Below are 25,252 nucleotides of genomic sequence, written 5' to 3'. Positions count from 1 at the left end.
CGTGGAGGATCTTGGCGTCGGTCGTCTTCGGCAACTCCACCTCCAGGGGTTGCCGCGCCTAGTTTCCCCGGCGAGGAGCGAGGGGTGACAGGCTTTCACGTCGGGGTCGGTGCATCGGCGAAGCTGGACGTCGCGGTGACGGCGACCGGAACTCTCGGCGTGACGCAGGCTCGGGGGACTGGGGTCGTCGCAGGTACTCGTCGATCTCCCGAGGGCGTTCACCATACCGGAGGCGCGGGTCGCTTGGGTGGAATCCGCGCAGCCCGAGTCGTCGGTATGGGCATCGGCGGTACACATGGTCAGCTTCCCCGCAGTGGTAACACAGCGGGCGTCGGTCGGCCGTCCTCCAGACGTCTGTCTTCCTCGGCGCAGGTCGCTCTGGGGGAACGTGCGCCTGATCTTCCTGACGTCGGTAGTACTGCGGCGTTGGGGCGTTTCTTCGGGGTGGCGCCGTGGCTTGGCGGGAAGCTTGCGGCGGTCGTCGGGCCATGGCGGCGTAGCTCAACGTCGGTTCCTCCGGTGCCACCCTGGTGACGGGAACCTCTGGTTGGAGCGCGCGATGCACTTCTTCTCGGACAGCCTCGGCGATGGAAATGGTTGGCGGACGGCTGGTGGTTGGCAGCAACCTTCGCAGTTCCTCCCGGACAACCTCCCGGATAATTTCGCGGATGTCTGTACCAGGCACGTTTTCACCGCTAAGGAGCGCCGTTGCAGTGACGCTTGGCTGCCGCTGGTAGTGGGAAGCGCGCGCTTGGAGGGCGCGCTCGATGTTTGTCGCCTCGCTGACGAAGGCGTCGACGGTTGCCGGCGGGTTGCGGACGAGGCCTCCGAAGATGTCGTCCTTCACGCCCCGCATCAAAATGCGCAGCTTCTTTCCCTCGGTGGCCTGAGGATCGGCGCGGGAGCTCAGGCGGAGCACGTCTTCCACAAAGCTCGTGACGCTTTCATTGGGGCCCTGGGTCCTGGTTCGCAGTAGGTCCTCGGCTCTCTCTCGGCGGTGGTGGTTGACGAACGTAGCCTTCAGGTCGGTCTTGAAGATGTCCCACGACGTCAAAGGGGACTCATGGTTCTCGTACCAGTGCTTGGCGGTTCCCTCAAGCGAGAAGTAGACGTTCTGCAGGCGTTGCTCGTCGGTCCAGCCATTGTGGCGGGCAACGCGTTCATACTGGTCAATCCAGTCTTCCACGTCTTCGTAGAGTTCACCGTGGAAGGGGGCAGCCGTCCGCGGTGCGACGGGCATGTAGACGACGGGAGAAGCGGCGGGGGCTTGCGACTGGTTGGCCATCGTCGTCTTCTGCGGCTCGGGCTTGTCCAGGAGCAAACCGTACTCAGGATCCTCTCCCTTGGTGCGGCGGCTGGTCCGAGTTTCAGGTTCCGCGCTGAGTGGTCTTCTCAGCGAGCTCTGAGTCGGGCTTGCACAGCGGGTCCTGGGAGGGGAACGCTGCACGGGCATGCGGTACCCAGCACCTCCACCAAAATGTCACGGGTGGTGGCCAATAAACAATAAATAAACAGAAAGAAATAAACGTTTAATGTGGCGAACTTGTGCCAAAAAACAAAAGGGTACAAAAGATAATAACGGAGCGTCGCGGGCGTCGAAATCGGCGTAGCAGCAGAGTCGAACGCTGGGCGAAAACTGACTCCTGCTTGCCAGGCGGAGCCGCTTTTGTACACGCGTTGGCTTCTGGAGCGTTCGATGTAGAAGGTTCGACGCGGAGAACATTCTAACCTCGAATCAGCTAGACGGTTCTCGAATTCACTAGAACATCACATTACAGTGTAAACAAAAATGCGTAGCCGCGGCCAGGAATTGAACCCTGGCCCTTCGCGTGGGAGGTAAGCGCGATAACCGTTGTGCTACGGCCACGGTGCCTACTTGGCGCGCGGCAATATGCCAAAGCAGTTTTGTTGGAAAAAACATAGGCCACACATTATGCGTTAATAAGAAATTTTATTGTGAATGATTTTCTTATTGCCTATTTTTAAAACCGACAAAACTGGGTTCACACTTCAGGCAGTCTAAATGTAGATTTTCACCTGCTCCACTTAAGACATTTTGTGGGGAAAAAATAAATTTTCTAAAAAAACAACAAAAAATGATAGGCATATTCCGCTCGTAGAGGGAATAAAATATAAATTAAAAATGCCTTCGTACTTGTTTTCTTTCTCTCTCCCTCTCGTTTCATGTTGGCATCGTTTATGCTTATGTTCACCATTCTTTTCACGAGTGGCGGCATCTAGGTGGTGCATGTACACTACAGCTTAAATTGTACATTTGCTATGCACGCCTACAAGCTATTTATCAGTCAGTCGACTGTACCAAAGACGCTAGATTCTAAATGCGATGACTTTAGGCTGTATCAGAGTGTCTATTTTGCGTTCTATTTTATATCGGTGATCGCTGAACACTGCGGCGTCAAGGACCATCGCAATAATTTTGAGAGCACTTAAATCATTGCGGTTGAAACTAACACCCGACAATGACTTTTTAAAATCATTACATATTCAAACTACCCCGTGAACGGGCTTCACCATGTCAGTCCAACCTTAGAAAACAAAGACGAAGCTGCTTCTCAATGGCCATCGCCGTAGTCGTTCATGAAGACCAGGCCGAGAAGGTCTAAAAAGTCAATATTTATGATTTGGTTGGACCTTCATTTTTGGTTGAAGCATCCAACGAAACCAAATAAAAGTTTATTGACTATTTCGCAATATTAAAAAAAAAAAAAACTACATGCATGACATCATTGGTAAGAAGTAGGATAAATGTAGAGCTGTGGAGCCCTGAAGGTACATCTTTCCGATCAGACGTGATATATGTCTTCTTCCTTTATGTTTTTCTTTTTATTCCTACTGGCCTCAAGTCTTTGACGATCATTGTTGCAGCGATTTTATTGCATTTTTATTTTTCATTTTATGCAGGTGTCTGCTGCTTCGCCTCACGTTCTACCCTGGACAGATTGGCAAGGGCATGGAGTAAGCAGAAGAAAACGAGAAAGAATAAAAAAGGCATACAAACAATTTATCATAAATGTTATAGAATTAGTTCATCCGAAGCGTCCTAACAAAACACAAGTTGCTGCGAGCATCATGAACTTTGAAGAAAGCCTTGCAAAGGTTAGTCACTCGAAGTCAATCAACTTAGTAGATTTGCGGCGTCTAGATCATTTTGTATTCATACTGCCATGTCAGGATATAGCATGAAAGTAATGTGGCAACTAATTAAAGGGCATTAATAATTTTTGAAATAATTTAGTTTTCGGTAGTTTTACGTGGCCAAACAACCTCAGGAGCTGCGTAAGCACGAAATGTATAGGCCGGCCAATCCGTAAACGCTAAGCAAACTTAAAACGGCAACTTATGCCAGTGATCGAACCAGATCCCCGGCGTGAAAGACGACTGCACTGCTGACAGAGTTACGGACTCTGTAAACACCATCTACAGCTGAAAGCCGCAGCGCTCCTGCGGTGACGTCACCCGAGTCGGCCGGTGAGCACCGCGAAAAAGCGCTCAAGTGCACGCGTCGTGAATGTATTTGCTTGACGTAGTATAACATTTTTATTAACTAAATTTTTTGTCAATAAGTAAAATAAAAGATAGAAATATCTATATGACTTGGAAATATATTTTATTACACGGGCAGCTTAATACGATGTACAATCATTGTTATGATATGCAAAACAGGGTTAAAGGGATGTATCTGAAGGAGGGACGCTACAATCCCTACAACACTACTCGTAAGGCGATATCTCGAATGAACGGCCGTATTTTCAGAAAAAAGAGGTCGAGATCGAACGAGGCCTACAAAGCGCGTGACGCCAAGATATCTCGTTTCTTCCTCTCTTCGATTCGCCCCCTCAAGGCGGCGAGGTGGAGAAGACGGGAGGCCGTTCCCATTTTTTCTCGGAGAAACAAGATATAAACTTATCTGTCAAATGCGCCTCCTTTTTTTAAAAATGCGGTCAACCGTTTGAGATATCACTGTATGAGTGATGTTTTGGTGTTTGTAGCATCCGGTTGCACGGTTTTGCCGCCGTGTTTTGTGGAATTCAGATTGCGTTCACTATCCTCTTAACAACGTTTTGAGAAAAATGGGTTTCCGCTTTAGGCAAGCACTCTTGGGTGTTTGAATTATCTCTAGGACCGAGAATACAAACAAATAAAATACAATTGCCCTCAAACGTCATTGTAGGAAGGTAAGTCACCCGCCAAAATTCATAAGGGCAATGATCAAATCGGTGCTAATCGAACACTTGTGGTTAATATATTTGTTTGTGAAAATAATTAAAATAAGGGTCTTAAGAAATCGCGAACTGTTGCTCTTTTAGAGTTTACGCTGTTCTGTCAGCGTAAAAATGAAACGACATTAATAATTTCAGAAAAAAAGAACATGATGTGAAAATACATTAAATATCTCACCTTCGTATTCGCCGATGGCAGGGTGTTCAAATCAGGACGGTCATAGGGGTGTCATGCCTATTTTTTGCTTTCAGTGTCATTTTTAATGGAGGTTGAAAAGCATGTCTACACAATAAAATAAACATTAATTTGGCTCGAAATTTTTTAGATATTCTTAAACAAATCGCGCCTGAGGGAAGATAGAACAGCGATTTTCCCGATTGCACATAGATTCAAATTTAAGGGCTACAGGAATATAAAATACAATCTTTGCACAACATAAATGTTTTTATGCAAAAAAAAAGTCAGCTGGTTTACATAAAGTAATTAAATATATTTTGCTTAACTAGTAAATTAAAATAACCAGCTTGGCCTCTTGCGCAACCATTTCGTAGCTAGGTATTTACCCGGATATTTTAAACACATCTTAGCATTAAGCATTTAAGCTGAAACTTTTTGAACTGGGTGTTTCACACTTTGTTTACTTTTAACAAAATGTTTGCGCTCAACAATTGAAAGGGCTTTTTGCATTGCGCTCGGATTTTTTTTAAATATTAATTAAATCAAAATTGTGCAATATTTGAGCGGCAATTAAAACATAGTGTGAACCTCAATTTTTTACAAATTTCTTTCCATGAAACCTTCAAAACGAGTAATTCAAAGCCTAGAAAAACACGATCCCTTATATTTGCCTAATAACAAATAAATAGACATTAAGCCAGGTCTATCTTGCAGTCAGTAACCGTTGGAGAGTTTCTGTCTCCTCCACTAGTACTCGAGCACCGCATCCGCAGCGGCCATACTTCGCCGCATTGTCTCCCAGACATCATTGAGCATGATTCGAGTTATGATCAATATGCTTTGCCTTCTAGGCTGTAACTGGTTTATTCAGTGATGTAATTAAAAGATGTTACATTGGAATAAAAGTTTGGAATCTCCTCTTTCGCAGGAGCACACAACTTTTTAATATAGTGCCAACCGGCGGCTACGCACTGCCCGCTAAATTTAGCGGAAAACTTGTCCCGGTAAAATTCCCGCAAGATTTATGGAAAACTTTCTTACTAAATTTAACAGACAAATTTCGCGCCACATTTGGCGTGAAAATTTCTCCTCGTGACGTCACACGTGACGTCATTTGTGACGTCATTATGAGAAACGTCCCATAATGCAACGCGCGGTTACGCCGTCGGCGTCGCCGCTCAAGCCGGAAACGGGTGCCTATGAGCTGCGCTCTAAAATTTGTTTGAAAACAAACAATAGTCATGACACTAGCATGACCTTTCTTATTGAACACAGCAAGCACCAGATTTCCTCGAGGGATCGCCCGCACCCATGCTTTTTGCGGTTCTTTTTACTCCGGGAACTGCAATGGAGACACTTTCGTCGAGGACGATTCGTAGTGGCCATGGCACTCAGGGACACATCATTTATAAGGCATAGCTGGCCCTAGCGCTGCCCCTAACTCGCGAAACCCCACGCGCTAACCGCCGTATACACCAAATGCAAAAGAGAGGGCAAGATCAATTCGCGTAAAATCCGATTCCACACTTGCGTCGAGTGCGACCGAGTGCATCTGCGACCGGATTTTAAGCCTCTTACGACCGCGCCGCGCAGCAGCAATGACGTTTGTAAGCGGCTTAAGACCCCGTTGCCATAGCATTACGTAAAAGAATGAATGTCGAAAGCCGTTGCAGTCGCACTTGACGCAAGTGTGTGAATCAGTCTTAATACCGCCGCAAGTGTTCCTTGCAAAAAGGGGCAAAATGGTCAATTAGGAACCTCCCTGGAAAAAGCTATGCCCAGAAAAAGGTAAAAAGACGCCACATTCTTAGTTTGGCGTCCCGACTCAAAAACAGATATAAAGAAAAAAAGAGATAATGTGTTGCGAAAAGGCCTCCCCTTCAGGTCGGCCCACTCGTCGTAAATCTGTGACGTCACACCTCAGAGTGCTCCGGGTTTAGCTCTAGGTGGTGTTGACCTAACACGTAGGAACGAGAGGAGCAGAAGCAGGTGGTATGAGAATGGGCGCGGAGCGTAGAGGGGTGGAAAGAGTAAAGAAGTGAAGCAAAAACAGGAAGTGTGGAAAGAGCGCGCGGAACGCGGAGGAGTGGAAAGTTCAAGAAAACGTGCTTCGCCTCTTTTGGTAACCCAGAAAATTCAGCACAAAGGCTTTGTATCTGGGTGAGGCTAAAGACAAATGCGCGCAGTGTCACAAGAAAATAATCACGTGGTGTAATCTGCTTCCATACAAAACCCTGCCCTAGACATCATCTGAATTAAGAGCACCTCCTACCCCAGGCACTGAAAGACTAACGGTCATCCTGCCCCAGCGCCACCCAAACTATGAGTACAACCTACCCTAAAAAGCTACCGCATGTAAACGCGTTTCCCTGAATCACCAAACATGCGGCTAATTTGTTAAAAGGAGCTTTTGGCGTAAGAATGAAGAAATACTTCAGTGTGCCACTTGCTACCTATTGTACCCGCCAAAAGGTAGCAAAGCAAGCACCACCGGCTTTTGAGGCAGCTAGTAAACGAGAACGAGCTGTACGAGGGCGTTCATAAAGTTCGTATTATTGTCACGAAGGAATAGAGATTCAGAAATCAAACTTGAGTAGAAGTTGAGACTTTCTCTACATTTTCGCCATCAAAAGTTGCCCACTTTCTCCAGTGATGCACCACATGCCGGAGGCCATTGCTACAGAACTCTTTGTCTCAAGTGTTCAGGAATCGCTTCACTTCAGCAATCACTTAGTCGCCGTCCTTGAAATTCTTTCCTCTTATTTTGCCACACATGAAGCGTCTGTGCCATTTAACCAAAAGTGCCGTAAACTGGGACGTTGTCCCCGAACAACGCTTCCAGATTGGAATGAATACCGTTGGCATTGCTTCCCTTCAAATAAAAAAAAACCAGATCATTGCATGTGCTTGGCACCGACGGGCGGTGCCATTTTTGTTTCGTCTCCCTAGCGGCGTTCCGAGCTACTACTATAACACGCGATGTTTATACCGTGCGGAAACTAGAGGGACGCGCGCTCATGTTGATGCCTGTTTTGTTCTGTTTTCTTTAATTGTTAGTCAATAATACGAACTTTATGAACGCCCCTCGTAAGAAGCACAGATGCGTTGATATCAGTGATCATCCTTGAATATGCTCATTCTACGGAACGAATTTTTTTTAATTTTATTGTCATGCGAATGGAATCAGTGAGCACTTCTTTTATTACGAATAAGCCATTTTTATTTTTTGGGGGCTCTTCGTGATGCTTGTCATCACGAGTTTAAATGTTTGATTTGTCATTCTTTCGCTTCTTCGTGAACTTAATAATGAGAGATTTGAACGTGGGTTGTGTGCCACCCCAGCCAAGTCGGCTGCACATACTAAATATGAAAAAAAACTCCACATAAAGCGTCTAAAAACGACGCATGCACTAGATGGTCTCACTAGAAGATCTCATTGAGACTTTCTAGTGTATGTTTCGTTTTTACCCACAGTCTCAAAGTTTTCATAGTTAATATTCACCAGCTAGTTTGCGTCGTTATATTCAGTGAACATTATTTTATTTTTAATCTAAGGCCAAGCTCATGCAACAATATACAGCTGAACGTGAAATCATCTACATTTAACATAAAGAACGCAGTAGGTAGCGGGTGGAATCTAGTAGGATACGAAGCCTAGAAATCATGTTCACATAGAAAGATTAGTTTGTAAATTATGCACGACGCTTCTTAGAGTCAAAATATTGGTAGAATAATATATATGAATCGCCAAATTTTTTTTATTCGAATTAGAGTTCCGTGTACACGATAAGTAGACTTAAATTTGGTAAAGTACTTGCCAAGTGTGTTCTATCAGAACCGATTAAACGGCAGCTTCGGGAAAAGAAACCTTTACAGAATGCTCTCTTTTGTACTAACTAAGAACACAATTTTCCACATAATTGTCTGCAAGTTTGTTTCTTTCTTTGATAACCTAACCTCTTCTCCCGTTTCGTTTTCGAGGCTCAGATCAGGCGTGTGCCCCCTGGAGTTCGGCAAGTCCTCCGCCCCTGTCAGGCCTTTTTTTTTTTTTTTTTTTGTAACGTTGAGTTTTTGCTTGACATTAAAAAACTCAAACCAGAAAACAAGTAATTATGTAAAAATAAATACACTCCCCCCTTCCCCTTCCCCCCCCCAAAAAAAAAAATAAGAGAAACTTGATGCCAATAAAATAAACCCCGAAAAAACGGCACACTTGTTTTAATCAATGAATGCGCGTTTTAATCGATATCAGTTATTTAATTTCTGTACGGTGTGCTCAGAGCTGTTCATAACAAAGATTGATTACGACACGCTTAGTAAAATGATGAACAGAGCAGATTTCAAAGTTCTTCGTGGGTGACAATGCCTGGAAGACGGCCTGGGAAGGTCAGGTGTGGGCTTCAACATCTGCGTTAGTGACAGTGGTCACAATTCACTTGCAGTCATTATGTGTGTTTTCCCCTTAGAATGTTTTAAAATGGTGTGGCTAAATACCGAGTATTCAAAAAAGAAATAAACTTACTGACTGCTCATAACCCATCCTATTACATTCAACATATGTTAATATTTAAATTATTCTAGCTTGATGAAATGTGGTTCAAAAGAATTGCTGGATTTTGGACAGAACCCACACTGAGTATTAAAGACATGCAGAATTACCTCTCGGGAAAGGTGAAGTATATATTGTTTCTTTTTTTATTTACACTGAAAGAAAAAAAATATTCTCAGCGGCTCTAGTGTGAGCCTCCCATCTTCAATGGGAAACTGTTTTATAATCAGTAGTGTCTTTTATATTGCTAGGGATGTGGGTAGGACCGGGTATGGTCTGATATTAAATTGACTGATATTGACCAATTATGTTCAATATTAATGTTACATACTTGATAGCAAGATATTGACAGGAACATAAAGAGATAGACGATGCGAAATTCCTGTCAGTTGGACAGGTTAAGCGCCTTCAAAACGAAAGCCTTTAAAGATTAGGCGAATCAGCTTGCGATCTCACGCTTATCGTCGTGTGCTAGTTCGCCGACTCTTTAAGTGTTTCATTTAAAAGGCCTTTAACGTGTTCGTTTGAAAGGGGCATAACTCATTATTTTTTCACAATCACATTATTGGCAATATTTCTGGTGTTATAAAAATAAACTAAATTTTGGCTGTTTATATATCCAGCAAGAGAGTTGTGTAGTCAAAGTGGCATCTTAGCTACCCATATGTTCATCCTTAAAATATAAGGCAATACATTTTGCTAGCTGAACTTTAGCAGGGAATTATTCGTACGCCAAAGCATAGTAATTGTCATATTAATAATAGTTCGCGTAGTGGAACGAGAGTAATTTTATATATGATTTGTTCAAGAAACAGATAATAATTTATGTGATTTTTATAGGACCCATAGAAGTCCTTAAATAATCTTCTATTTTCTTACATGTTTCTTTTATTCCTATAATTGGTGTCACTATGGTTATTAATTGTGGTATCACAGATTTGAAGCAATTCATTATATTATGTGCGTGCATCAGGGTTTTGTGAGTGAAGCATTCCAAAACAAATTAGGAACTTCGAATGCTTGAGTGAAGTTTTCTATCCGCTAACAAAAAATGTCATAATATATATTGACTTAACATATATATTCATAATTATGTTATTATAGAGCATGGCCTGAAAAATTCATATAATGGATATTTTGTTAATATATGATTAGTCGTGTATGCTTCGATTTGTAGCTTTATTTTGTATTCGCCTAAATGGATCCGTCACAATTGCCTATGGATCTCGTTCAATCATGTATTTTTATCTTCATTGTTTTTTGTAAGGATACACAATTGTAAGAAAGGCAACTGTTGATTAAAAGGACACTGAAGGCATTTTGAAAAAGGTTGTTTTCGATCTTATATTGTTTAAAATGTGTTAGTTCCCACATATACCAAGTCCGATATTCCAAAACCGCATATTCATCTCAGGCCAATAGAAAAACATGTAAGCTTTTTTTCTCTCGGACTACATTTTGTGGACCAATGAAAGCCCTACAATACACACAGATTCCGAATGATTTTAATATAACTTGTTTTGAAGAAAGTCTGATAGGTACACATTGGGATAAGACTCCACTTTTACTCCGCGGGCGAAGCCATCGCTTGCAACTCGCCGACAAGCGCCCTTCGTCGACCACTTCACTCGGAAGAAAATTCTTCCCAAAAAGAGCGTGCCGCGATCCTTGAACACGCTTTCAACGAGGAAATAAGCTGATACACACCTACAGGCTTAAGCGAAGACCAACCGAACGACACATTAACCACCGGAGATGATTATGTGGTAGATGTATCAATTATTCAGCTGATACGGCAAAAACAAAGCGCATTGAGGTTTTATAATGATTTGTGTTCATAAATTATTCCATCCTGGTAATTGTCATAGTGTGAAATGTGAGCTTAAATTGCATGCAATGATGAATCATTACAGTGTGCAATTTTTTGTTGCTCACAAACGCCAGGAGGGTTTGCGTCTAATGCCAAGTTCTTATTATTGGAATGTTTAAAAAGGATTGCGCTACAAGCCCAACACCTTTACGGAGACCAAGGAAGAAGAGGAGGTTATGATACACCACTCGTTTGTCTGTAGAACTCAGGTTTTCAAGACGCTGAATGTTCAGCAGTTCCCCCGCATATTATCTGTTATTTCTAACAATACTGGGTGTTCCTGCGAACAAGCTTAAAAAAATTCTAAAACTAGAGTTATTGTGATAAGAATACACTCTTTCCGGAAAGGAGCATGCGAGTGGTAGCCGACGTCAGAGATTAAAAAAAATACTAATTAGAACACAAAGTGCCTTGAGTTTGCTCTGTTTTTTTCATTAGTGAAAATTAACATATCGGTGCAAATCGAAACACGCCGACCGTTATCAAAAACACCTACATCAGTTAATTTTAGGACGCCTTGAAGTACGTATGAAGAACAATAGTGCGCTAAAGTGGCCACCCGTGCAGCAGGCGTAAGGCCGGTGATGCAAAAATAGCATCTCCGGCCATGCGCCGGCTGCACGAGTGGTAAATTTACGCACCCTCGTGCTTCCTACGTGCTTCAAGTCATGCTAAAATTAACTGATCTAGGGATTTTTGGTGAACCTGATCAATTTCAAATTAGAACCATACCTTTCTGTCTACCAATTAAAAAGCAATCAATAAGTTTGAGGCACTTATGTTGCTAATTGGTATGTTTTTGAAATTTTTTACGCCTGCCGTGGCTTGAAGTTTGTACCCTAAAATAGTTTTTTTCTTCATCACCCACCTAAAGTACTTTCAGGAACACAGTATATACGAGTGTGTTTTAATAAAGCAGGGCGATTCAAAGGGTGAGGTGTATTACATAAGAACATTTCATTGACCCTTCGGACAAATATCATGATCCTCGATTCATGAGGTTCAATCCTTTGGGAAGGACTTCTGTAATGGGCCCAATTGAGTGCACGTTATTTATAAATAAATAATAATAAAATATAAGACACTGATTGTCTGTTTTTTTATAAACCTGAAAGCACTTCGCTAATTGTGAAATGTTTGAATTTATGCCTTATTTCAGTTTCCCCTCTTTCTACTTTTGAGCAATCAATTCAAGAAGGTGAACATTACTCTTATGTCCAATCAAAAGGTAACGGTGAAAAACAGATATCACGTTAATGCAATACTTGAATGCATTCGAAAGACTGACTCGTAAGTAAAGGCTGAAATCTTTTATTCGTCTGTTAACCCTTTCTTTCAGAACACAAGTAATCACACAAGAAAGCTGTTCTGCAGCAATTAGTTTATTTAAAGTCGAATGAATAGCTCACTGCAAAATATTACAGCATCCATAAGGCCTCAAGTACCCCTCAGAATAGCAATAATTGATTCTCTTTAATATCAGTTTGAAGGCGAACTGTGCCGCGCTTCAAAGTTCTTGCGGTCTGAGGGTGCTTATATTTTTTTGCCACTAGACTGCACAACATTCGAGGGACAATAGCATTCGACCTGAACCTTGACTTAACCAATTAATTAAGGTTAGGTAACTGAGCGTCTCATCTTCCAGAGGTCAAAGAGAACGAGAGTTAAATAAAAATCTGACATGTTCAGGGACTCAAAAACATTTGTTATACAACGCTCTGTCAGGTTCTTCACAGTACTCAAACAATGGACAAGACTTCTGCCTGGGTGGTTATAATTTTCTCGAAAACAGATTGTATATAAAAGCGAGACAAAAAAAATCATGTTTTTACAAAAAAAAAAAGAAAGTTGGAGAAAATTCACTTGAGGAAATAACAAAATACACGTATACATATGTCACAGCTGATCAAAAGAAGAGTCCGTGCTCGTCGTCCTTCAGTCACTGCTCAGTATCTTAAAACACATTGGTTACCATATGGATGAGCTTGTAACACCCTGGATGACTCGTGGCTTGTGGGTTGTGCAGTGGAGGGGTGGCGTTTCCGCCAAAGACCCAGGACTTTGTGCCGGAAAATCCTTGATTGGACGTCGCGGAGGCAGGCGCACGCATCCGTTCAAAGTCCTTTTCAAATCTCCCTCGATCCAATGGCACGTTTAGACTTGCGGTTTCGCGGGCGAATCCGTGCTTCCGGAAAGTGCATTTCGGAGCCCGGTGGCGAAATCAACCCGTCGCTGGCGGAAAATCTGAATATAGGTCCCGGACTGATCCAAATTTTCAGCCAGCGACGAGTCGATTTCGCCACCCTGCTCCAAAATCCACTTTCCGCATGCACGGATACGCCTGCGAATCCGCAAGTGTAAATGCGCCAAAGGTCCGTAGATCTCAAGATTTTAGAAGCACTCCAGGTCAGCGAAATATAATATTTGTGTCTCGCGTTTCGAAGATGCGACATTACGCTGCCTTACTAGAGATTTGTACACTCCGTTTCATTATAAGTGCCAGCGCAGCAGAGGCTACAAGAGCGAGCTCCCAGCTTTCAGTGTACCTCCCAAACACGCGCGCTGATGCAGTGCGAGCATCTTTCAGGGGAAGATGCTTTCGCAAGGAGCATCGCTTTCGCTATCACGTAAAGTAAAACATCCTTGCTAACAAGGCTAAGAAAGGAAGCAATACAAATAATGAAACTGAAAGGTATGTTGGATGGGACACTGAGGCGTGGTATATATATTATATAAATATATATATATATAGATATATCGGGCAGAACAGATTCGTGGGAGCCTGTAAAAGTTGTTATTGTGCGAAAAAACACATATAACACTGTCCCGATCCGTCCCTGCTCTCCCTGGCTTCAAGCGTGCGTACGTTAAAATCAACACTTGCTTAATTCCTGTGCCTCGTACGAATGGCTGCGTATCGACCGAATCGTACATCTCTAACGCACATTAAATTCTTGTCTCCTTGTAAAGGCTTTGCTGTTTAAAATCGAAGCAGAAAAATATTAAATCATTAACAGGAGTCCGTACTTGTAGAAACTAGCTTGCTCTCTGTCCTGTCTACCGTTTCCACAATTATACATTTCGTAACACCACAACTGGTTTCCTATTTTTCCAGTAACCTCTTGCAGAATTACATGGGTTGGATGTTGATACTAGATTACATTAAAACTGCCGGAGGAAAACTGGAGGAGCATTGGCAAACATTTAAGAAAGAAGCAAATTTCAGCTTCGAGGAAGAAAAAGAATGGAAGGAACTCTGTTTGGATGCACTGGTAACAGAAGAAACAACGATGTATGCTCCTGCAGCAAACTTGTACTTGGAAAGATATTTTCCTCCGATCGAGAAACAAAGAGTAAGATTTGATCATATTTGTCATAAGTTACTGATCATTTATAGATATCTCGTAGCTCAATAATAAGAGTAATTTTGAGGATTACCCACCTAATTCGGGAACACACTGCTTAGTAATATTTTTGATCGTATGGCAATTCTTATGCATGCCAGACTCCATGTTCTAAAAGAAACTATATAAAAGAACGTCACAGATTTGCCTACCTAAATAAAAACAGTGACACATATGAGGAATAAATTATACAACATACAATTATACTAAACTTCCTGGGACTGCATTACTGTTCGGATTTAGATGAAGCAGTCACGTACTTCAGAACAAGTAATAGCAGCAGTCTTGAAGTACGTTTCTAAATAGAAACATTTTCAGTTGCATAAACACAAAACAAAACAAACAAACAAAAAATGTGAGGGGAGCCGGAGATAGCATTGAACAAGGACCACATGGCGCCTGGAAGTGGGAGCTAATGAGAAACGCAATTTGTTGGTAGTGCCAGAGTAACCAGAACTGGGCACAACGGTGTAGTCATAGGCATACCGTGAGCGCCTAAAGAGTAGCACAACCAGCAAGTCGTCCTTATATCTTTTGAGCCAGGAAGGCGCTGAGTAATCACACTATATTTTGGTTGTTGTGGAATCTAAGTACGCGTAGTGTTGTTTGGACTTGATTACAATGGTCAAACTTTATAATTCTAAAAACCGTGGCTTCTCTGTGAGAGAAAAAGCGAGCACTTTCACATGTGTCCACAGCCTCAAGCTTCTGCAGCAGAACCACAAACATGTCGCGATCACTAGCAGCTGTCTGAACATCAAATGGAATATTTTGTAAAGGAAAATAGAAACATTTTCTACCACTCTTTTTGAGATGGCTCTAGGCATCCACATTGCTGCTTACTGTTAATCACATAATTTGATGAACACTTGACACCATTTAAAAAAAAAAAAAAACTTACTGAGCAGATGCAATGCCATTACTGCTTCGAACGATACACTTAGCAAACGGAATATTTAAGAGATAACTGCGCAAACTCTACTGTCTTAATCACAGTTAAAGGGAACATGGGAGGCGTGGCATCAGGTCTTATAACGCTGCCCTAAAGAGTGCGACTGCCGCGCATGCACATCTAGCGCGCGGCAAAAGATACACTCTTATCGCGTCATCGGAGCGTTTGCCAGTGGATTGCTCCGCGTGATCGTCTCGTTCGTCCGTTGCATGCTACGCGGAGCATCTCGTGTTGAAGCTGTGGGATGAAACTGCGTGTAGGTGGAATTATCCCACGAAAAGCCATGCAAATGAGCATTCGAATTTTTCTCACAAGATGCAACAGCGGCGCATAAATTTTCTTTATTGAAAACATAAAGGAAACGTGTCTCTTGCTAAAATTGCGCTTGAGGAAGGTATACATTTGCATTTCTGTCAGAACAATTGCAGCACGTCATCATAACCAGAGTTCCGGAAGCGGACAAACAAAAATTCATTCAGCTCGCTCAAAAAAAAAAGAACTCGCAGCGGGCCATTGGGACTTTCGTAAATAGGTCCGTAAACACTAACAACGTCATCATTCAAGCTTTTTGTTATGAAGACCGGGTCCACGATGCACCTCGGTGGTATTCACCATAAGCAGCGACCGAGGACGAAGACCGTTATTTGCTGCTGCTGCCTCCGATTATTCCGTTCTTTCTGCCAGAGAAATCCAAGAGCACCTGACACTAAACGCTCTCCGACACGACAATTCGTCGCAGATTCAGAAGCGCCATTTTGCATAGCGCCATGGCAGCGAAGAAGCCGAAGCAGAAGAAGCAGAAGAAGCAGAACGTTTCAAATAATGGGGCGAGGCTTCGATTTGCAATGGGACAGGCCTCGTGGACGGCGGATGTCAGGGGCCGGGTTGGTTGACTTTCTCCACGAAGCCGGATGAACGTGTATGTGTGTGGCGACCTTGCGCTACATGGTGCACGCATTTTGTTGAAGATCTAGTGAATTGTTTTCATCGCAGAAGTGTTTTGTCTTTCATTACTCGGACCCACTTCTGTCTCAAGCACTTCTCGGTCGGAAACCAACTCACTCTACTGCATTTCTTCGTGGTGTTATCGCACCCCTCAGCCAATCACCGATTTTTCCACCCTCCATCGAATGCCGCTAACAGCCTCAACCAGATTCAAATGGCAAAACTACAGACGCTCACTCTCACTACAACGCAAAAAGCCTTGGAGTATGGAGCGTCGTCTGCTTTCGGGTAGAACATTTAACGTCAGCAGAGTCCATGCTCGTTGTTGCCAGCAAAGGGGCAGCTAATCATGTGAAGGTGTACGCATAAACTTCACAATTCATTTTCTGGAAGAAAAATAATATTTTGGTTAAATACCTCGTAGACGTACTCACTGGTTAATATTTAGTATATTGTGAAATGGCTTGATAAAAATCAATGACCATCAATATTTTGCCGGAGTTCCTCAACCGAAAATGTTTTCGTTATATTTTCCATGCAGCGTTTCTTAGTTAAGGCTAATATTTTAAAATGCGTCAGATCGTATTGCCCTCGTGCATGTTGTCGTTCGTTTGGACGGTCGTGGATAGGACTGAACAGGACTGGACCGGTTTCGTAAGGCCGCGGCAAGGTGACCGCCGTGCTCTTTCGCTCTGATTGTTCGCTTGTTACGTTCACTTTCCCTCTTAAAAGAAGGATAAGAGTCTTCTGGCACGCTTTCTATAACGCGCCGCTGGAGTGGGAGGGAAGGGGATGAAACGGCATTGGCGTTGACACAACGTACGCGACAACGTAAAACCGAGGCGCAGTGACGACACCTTTTGCACGAAGCCGCCGACACCCGAAAAGAAAGATTGGCTTTTTTATATGACAAATGTACGCGGAACGGAGGCGGCGGTAGAGAGGCTGTACTGGCCGCATTTGAAACCGGCGGCGCCCGGGAGAACAGATAGAATCTCTAAGTTCGAGGTTCGAATTTCCGTCCTTTGCTGGATCGGAACCCCTACGCTAAATTCTAACGTATTTCGTCAAGAATCAGCGTAGCGAAAGTTGGGGTATCGGCCTTTTTTGTTTTTGCTTTTCTATACTCTGGGCTCAACTGTCTAGTTGTGATGTTCTTCGCTCCTGGCTCCTCATATTTCTGCGTCACATTTTTGTGCAGTGCTGGACAGTTAGTGTGGCAGTGTACGTACATTGCTCGATTAAGTCGATATGATTCTGAAGGTACGATCCTACTTAAGTGCAGCGCGTCGCTGGGATCGCGAGGACATCCGTCAACGTTTGGGGTGGCATCTACAAACAGAGCCTCGGTTCTCATCCACGTGTCGTCGGGAGGCTTACGCTGACCCGACACACGCGATGTGGGGGACACTGTTTTCATACTTTACCTGCACAGTGGTCGTTTACCGAACGAAAACTTCCTCTTTCAGTAGGACTTCGCTTACGTCCACGCGGTGCGCGCAGAGGTCGGCATTTTAGGTCGCCCTCACTCACCCTCACCCTCACAGCCACACTCACCTAAGCCCCTCACTCACCCTCACCCTCACAGCTACACTCACCTTCAGCCCCTTACTTACATTCATTCTCACAACCACACTCACCTTCAGCCCTTCACTCACCCTCACTGAACCTCATGGCCCTCACGGCCCTCACGCACACATGGCCCTCACTACTCTCACCGCCCTCACGGCCCTCACGTACTCATACCCTTAACGCGCCTCACGCACTCATGGCCCTCACGCCACTCACCGCCTTCACGCCCCTTACTCACTCATGGCCCTCACGCCTCATACCCCTCACGCACTCATGGCCCTCACGCCACTCAGGCCCGCTTGGGATAAGGTAATTTCACCCAGAAACTTGACGTCGCAGCACCAGCAACGCGGACATCATCATGAAATTCTATTTTTCTTGCACTTTTAGAGCGCAGCTCTTAGGGGCCCGTTCCCGGCTTGAGCGGCGTCGCCGTCGGCGTCGGCGTCGGCGTAACCAAGGTCATCCCAAGGTCACGTGACCCCCAAGGTCACGTGACCCCTCCCAAGGTCATCTCAAGGTCACGCGACCCCCTGAAGGTCACGTGACCCCTCGATGTCACGTGACCCCTTCCAAGGTCATCTCAAGGTCACGTGACCCCAAGATGACCCCACGTGACCCTTTGAAGGCCACGTGACCCCCAAGTCACGTGACCCCTCTGAGGTCACGTGACCCCCGAGGTCACGTGGTCGCCTCCCCAAGGTCACGTGACCCCCGAGGTCACGTGACCCCCAAGGTCACGTGACCCCTTCCAAGGTTATCTCAAGGTCACGTGACCCCACGTGACCCCCAGGTCACGTGACCCCTCTGAGGTCACGTGACCCCTCTGAGGTCACGTGACCCCCCGAGGTCACGTGACCCCTCCAGGTCACGTGACCCCAAGGTCACGTGGGGGTCACCTTTGGGGTCACGTGGCCTTGAGGTCACCCCCAGGTCACGCCTCCCCGAGGTCACGTGACCCCCTCCCCGAAGTCACGTGACACCCCCCCCCCCCCGTAGCATTTTAAAGAATGAGGGGAGGAGGAGAAGGGGGAGGGGTCTACCCTCCCCTCAGTACCCTTCACTCCTCCTCCTCAAGAGCTGCGCTCCAATTCGGCGTTACAGGGATTTGTAAACGGCTTTCACTTTTTAGACACAGAATTACGCGCTATTAACATGATTTTATGCATTTAAATCTCTTTAAGTATATGCATCTTTCTGAAACCGCTTATTTCCAAAAACGATGCATTTCAAACCAGAGCCAAGTCTATTGTTGTCATCATCACCGGCACAAGGTATTACGAGAAAATATCGCGTTCCTGATTGAATGCAGTCGCTTCAAACGTCTTCGAATTGCTTCCAGTTGCTCACTTGTTTCGATTCGGACCCGACCTCTGCAATTCGTGTCGATCTAGGGAAAGCTAGGGAACAACCCGCCAGCAACACCAACATTTGGTGTTGCAGGCGGTGTTGCAGCGTTTGACGGGGTGGGCACGGTGACATCGCCAAGATGACAGTCGTTAACCACTTCGTGTTCATTGCACAGGTACTGCTGCTTCTGCCGCCGCACTGGGCTTGTGACCCCGTCAGAAGCTGTCCCGCGGCGATTCATCGAGCTGAGTGCATCGTCACGGCTGATAACAATGAAACAGCAACTGATACAGACCGAAATTTGTTTCGGTGGACCTTCAACGAAAACCTGGAATTCTCAAGGTTCACATCGCCATCAACATCGGCTACCTCAGCGCCAGCGCTACCAAATACAAAAGACCACCCGCGATCCGCACTCTCCTGTGGGCCGGGTACGTGGCCAATATGACAGTCGTTAACCACTTCGTGTTCATTGCACAGGTACTGCTGCTTTTGACGCCGCACTGGGCCTGTGACCCCGTCAAAAGCTGCCCGGTGGCGATTCATCGAGTTGAGTGCATCGTCACGGCTGATAACAAGGAAACAGCGACTGATACAGACCAAAAGTTTCTTCGGTGGACCTTCAACGAAAACCTAGAACTCTCAAGATTCACATCGCCATCGACATCGGCTACCTCAGCGCCAGCGCTACCAAGTACAAAAGACCACTCGCGATCTGCACTCCCATGTGGGCACGGTGGCATCGCCAAGGTGATAGTCGTTAACCACTTCGTGTTCATTGCACAGGTAGGAAAACGATATCCTTTCTGTTACCGTAGCAACAAACTTTGCCTTTTTTGCTGCCGTGCCCAAAGACCTGTTTTGCCTCTTTGTGTAGAATGCGTGCACGATTTGCTGATTTGCTTATGCTGTGCGGAGATATAGAGACCTATCCCGGTCCTCCCACGGCTGTGATGATGGAAATGTTAACTAAGGAAATTAAGCTGAGCCAGGCTGAGACAACATCGAGACTAGAGAAAATAAAATCGCGACTCGAAGGCCTTGAAGGACCCAGGTCCGTTGTGAACAAAAACTGCGACAAGACCAACCACCTCAAAGCCACCATCACACCACTCTTGAACGAAATTGATGATTTAGAAAACCGTAGCAGAAGAAACAATCTACGTATTTTTGGTCTTTCTGAACTACCTAACGAAGAGAGTAGCACTCTCGAGTATATGGTAACAAGTGATTTTTGGTAGAAAACTGAACGTAAAGATTAATGTAATCGATCGCAAACATCGCCTTAGGAAGCCAGCTCATGGCAAAACCCGTCCAGTAATATTTTGACTCGTAAACTTTAAAGATAAATTGAATATTTTACGCAACTGCAATAAATTAAAAAATGAACGACTCTCGATTAGTGAAGACTATTGAAAGCGAGTTCAGGGCATTAGAAAAAAAAATACTTGATAGCTCGAAATCAAATAAACGTGCTGGTGATAAGGTCACGCTTACCTATGACAAAATTAAGATAAATGGCACATTATACATTTGGAATGAAGGCATAAACATTAAGGTTTCCATACCTGAGGAAACCCGGAACCCCAGTACGTGGCCAAGCCCTACTCAAGTCAACCATGAGTATGGATTTCGATTACTAAACCTAAACGCACGAAGCATCGTAAATAAAACTGATAAACTTGAAGCTGCTATTTTGAATACCCAACCTGATATAATAGCAAGGACAGAAACTTGGCTATCAGACAGCATTCTAGGCTGTGAAATCACGCCCCCAAACTATACTATTCTGCGCAAGGATAGAGGTTTTCGCGGTGGCGGAGTAGCGATTCTTGTAAAGAATGGCATTTTATGTACCCCCTTACCCGATTGCCCAGAAGTTCTGCTATATACTTGTTGTCTATAGACCTCCCACTTAAGGGTTTTTTTCAAGAGTATGCACAGTTATATCAATGATTATATTGATATGAGCAGTAAGATTATAATTGCAGGTGACTTCAATCTCCGTTCTTTAGAATGGCCCTCTCTATCGAAATGTACAAAATCCTTCCTCGGCGCAGATATCCTTACAGATCTATGTTTTCATTATAACCTCACCCAAATAGTTACTGAAAATACCCGTATTCGAGGAACGTCGCAATCAGTGTTCGATCTCGTCTTTGCGACCGATCATTTCCCGAAAGACGAATAGAGTCTAGAATTTTTAAATGGCATATCTGATCATGAGATGGTTTTATGCTGCTTCAAAACGAACATCCCAACTTCTGGCAATCCCCATATTTATAAGGTTTTCACCTCTGACAGAGCAGATGACGTTGGTGTACTCGACTTTTTTATACAGATTTCGATAACTTTCTTCTACTGTCCAAGAGCGACCGTACCACTGTAGATATGTTTTGGAACGAATTCAAAACGGCAGTTAACACGTGCGTCTCATGTTTTATTCCACAACGAACTAAGCTAATTAAGAAAATCACTTGGATAACGCGAGAAATCATCCTTGTGAAGCGCAAAATAAATAGGCTTCGTAAGAAGGCAAAGAAAACCAAAACTCCTCTAAATAAGAACAAAAGGGCATTACTCAACAGCGATCTTGAACAAAAAATTAAGTCGGCTAAATACAATTTTTTCAATCACTCTTCAATCGTTTATTCAATCTTCACCCGTCAAATTCTGGAACTACGTTAACCTCCCCCCCCAAAAAAAAAAAATCAAATCAAATCTAGAAACGCTCTTCGGTGACAAAGCGAATCTTGCAAAAGCCTTCAATTATTATTTTATTTCGGTCTTTACAACAAATAATGGTAATGAACCTTCATTCGCGTCCAATTCCCCAGTCTTGGCTGTGAATGACGTTGTAGTTACCGAACAGGGTGTTTTATCTCTTCTACTCAACCTTAACACACAAAAAAGTGTTGGGCCGGACGATATACCAAATGAATTTCTAAAAAGATACGCCGAATGGGTAATAAAATATATTGTTATAATATTTACACAATCACTTAACAAAGGTCAACTTCCAAAAGATTGGAAGTTAGCGAAAATCCTCATCCCCATTCGTAAATCTGGAAACAAAAACGAATTGGCGAACTACAGGCCTATCTCCCTTACCTCAACTTGCTGTAAATTGCTCGAACACATTGTTCTGAAGCATGTCTCCACACACATCGAGAACAACCACATACTTAATCCATATCAGCACGGTTTCAGACGTCACATTACAACAGTGACGCAACTTGTTGAAAGTATTCACGATTTTTCCACTGTCATAAACAGTAGAGGACAGGTTGACGCCATATTCATCGATCTGCCAAAAAAAGCCTTTGACAAGGTATCTCACCCAAAGCTATTGTTTAAGCTAGAATCTATACTAGGAGCAGAAAAAATTCTCAAGTGGATTGAAGACTACCTTTCAAATCGCTACCAGTACGTATCACTTAATGCGCACTCATTATTCAAAGGCAAAGTTTTATCGGGAGTCTCATAGGGATCAGTACTGGCACCTTTTTTGTTCTTAATATATATAAATGGCTTGGTCAAAGATGTGAACGTAAAAATTCGCCTCTTTGCTGATGATTGCATACTTTATTCACAAATAAATAACTCAAATGACCAGATTAACCTAAATAATGCGCTTCAACACATCATAAATTGGTGCAATGATTGGCAGATGGAAATAAATTCGAATAAAACTGTATTTATGACAATAACCAATAAAAGACAACAATACTCCTTTCCTTACCAGATAGGCAATAACCTCGTGGAACAAGTCAGTGAATACAAATACCTCGGCCTCAACAGAAATCAAAATTTGGGTTGGGACTCACACATTCACTCCACAACTAATAAAGCTTTAAAGAAACTGAGTTTCCTTAAACGAGTTTTGAAATTTGCATCTCCTGCCACTAAACTACTAGCCCACAAAATTTGAATACGTCCTACGCTCGAGTACGCCAACGTCGTCTGGTTCCCCCACACAGTCTCCGGCATCAATAAGATAGAAAGAGTTCAGAGAATGGCCGCGAGGTTTATTTGCAATAAATATAGTAGGCACGTCTCTCGCTCTGAACTTTGCAGGCAGCTGGGTCTCTCCTCTCTAGAAAAAAAGAGCAAAAATGGCAAGACTTAAATTTCTATACGAATTAGTCAACGATCGCTTCAACCTACCAAAAGAAAATTATCTTATCCATACAAGCAAACGATTAACACGGTACAACCATGGCAAGCTTTACAAGGAAAGCGTCGCTCATAATAACCGCTTTAATTTCCACCTGCCTCAAAATGTTGTTCATTCCTCTCCTATTAAAATCTTCCTAGATGATGTAGATGCCCACATTTCATCATAAAGTAATATTTTATGCTGTTTTTAAAAGTGCAATATATCTATTGCATTGAAATTGTTTACTAATTTTTATTCTTAATTTCTCAATTTGCTTTGAATATTGACCTGCAAAATGTGTGTTGAATAATATTTTTCTCTACTTGCAATATTTCCAACTGCACCACCCTACAACAACCCCGAATGGGGTTAGTAGTATTGGAAATAAATAAATAAATAAACAAATTGCTGAGAAAGTTGCTCCACCTTAAGGGGGCCTCAAGCACTCACCGCCCTTACGCCCCTCACGCACTCATGGCCCTCACACCCCTCACGCACTCACTTCCCTCACGCCCGCATACCCCTCACGCACTCATGGCCCTCACGCCACTCACCGCCCTCACGCCCCTCACGCACTCATGGCCCTCCCACCCCTCACGCACTCGCCGCCCTCACAGCCCTCACGCACTCACGGTCCTCACAGCCCTGACGGCCCTCACTCACCCTCACACTCATGAATTTTCCTGGTTCAGAAACTCATTCACCCTCACCTCACCCGTGAAGATGAGGGTGAGTGAGGGTGAATGAGGGCCCTCATGAGTGATGTTTGCCGACGTATGGGTGCGCGTCGTGAAGGGCTATTTGCGCCAGTGATTCAGAGGTACAGTGGTACAGTATATCATAGGTACGGCACAACAGAGCATCCAGTGAAGGCGCGCCGAAGTAAGAGTTCCGTCGCAAGCGTGGAGGGGAACAAAAGAGAACAGAAATTCAGCGCAGCAGAGTTTATAAACTTGATAAAAGCTTTTTTATCTGGGAGCTACATAAGCTCAAAGAAATGTTTCTGGTGTCTATAAAAATTAAGTAAACAAAACTACATATGGAAGTATGGAACAATTTCTTCGTTGAAATACTAACACCACGTTCCATTAAAAGTATATTTATTCAATTTGTTGATCATAAATAGATTTGTATAATTGGAAAAATATGTATTTTGTACACTTCTTAGTTTCGTGCTCTCTTTGTTGTGGGAATGCATTTTGGTTTAAGTTCTTTTTGGTAGTGTGTCAGCCTCTACCAAAACCAAAACGAGAATGGGCTTAGCATGTATGGACAAGAAAAATTAATTTCTTTGCCTCGTTTTTTTTAAGTCTGGAGCACTTTGCTCGTTGATTTAAGAAAATATTGTTTTGGCGAGTTTACGAAAGAAAGGGGACCATCAAGGGCACATGATCGAAAGAAATACTTCCAACACTTCGATGCAATGGTGAACCTAATGTTTAAATGACTCATAGCTAGTTGCTAGTAATGGCCGTTGCAAAAGAAGGAAAAAGCTTGCTGTACAAAATTGGTTCCGGACCCTAGCGTCGAGCTTCAGAGCATCAGACACGTCAGTACCTCTAAGAAAGAGCTATCAATATGATTTCCTGAGGTTTTTGTAGAGACCTTGTGGCTATCAAAGGAGCCCCAATTCGCTTTGAGCTCAATGACGTGCAGCCAACGTAATTAAAGAGCCCATTAGTACATTCGCTCTTGAAGAGGACGTAAATAGTTGGTCCACCTGGAACAGCAAGGCATCTTTAGTCAACGCAGTCCTTCACCGGGGCCGCACCACTCATTGTAGTAAGAAGGAAAGGAGGGACATTACGCCTGTGCGACGATCATCCTAGCATAGTTGACAAGGCTGCCAAGAGCTATGTGTACACATTACGGACTGTCGCCGAGTTGTTTGCGTAGCTATAGGATTAAGCAGACTGTATATGTAACTTGATCTTACTCAAGCGAATCAGCAGCTGTTATCCCATAATAAATCAGCGGAAGTGCTCTCGCTGAAAACATTAAAAGGGACACACATTTTTTTTCAGACTTTCTT

At 43.9% G+C, this 25,252-nt stretch overlaps 1 protein-coding gene across 1 annotated transcript in view; it reads left to right on the top strand.

The window, feature by feature from the left end:
* The window catches only part of LOC115323870 (membrane metallo-endopeptidase-like 1), a 128,338-nt gene that overhangs the window by 44,658 nt on the left and 58,428 nt on the right, over window positions 1-25,252 (top strand). The window contains exons 6-9 of the mRNA XM_029984378.4: window positions 2,923-3,117; window positions 9,001-9,090; window positions 11,998-12,128; window positions 13,954-14,191. Coding sequence (XP_029840238.2) covers window positions 2,923-3,117; window positions 9,001-9,090; window positions 11,998-12,128; window positions 13,954-14,191 — 654 coding nt within the window. The remainder of the gene's footprint in view (window positions 1-2,922; window positions 3,118-9,000; window positions 9,091-11,997; window positions 12,129-13,953; window positions 14,192-25,252) is intronic.

Source organism: Ixodes scapularis, unplaced genomic scaffold (genome assembly GCF_016920785.2).
Source record: "Ixodes scapularis isolate PalLabHiFi unplaced genomic scaffold, ASM1692078v2 PGA_scaffold1__304_contigs__length_218370807, whole genome shotgun sequence".
In the NCBI taxonomy this organism is placed as follows: domain Eukaryota; kingdom Metazoa; phylum Arthropoda; class Arachnida; order Ixodida; family Ixodidae; genus Ixodes; species Ixodes scapularis.
The sequence above is the reverse complement of the archived record's forward strand: the minus strand, read 5'-3'. Positions and strand labels throughout refer to the sequence as shown.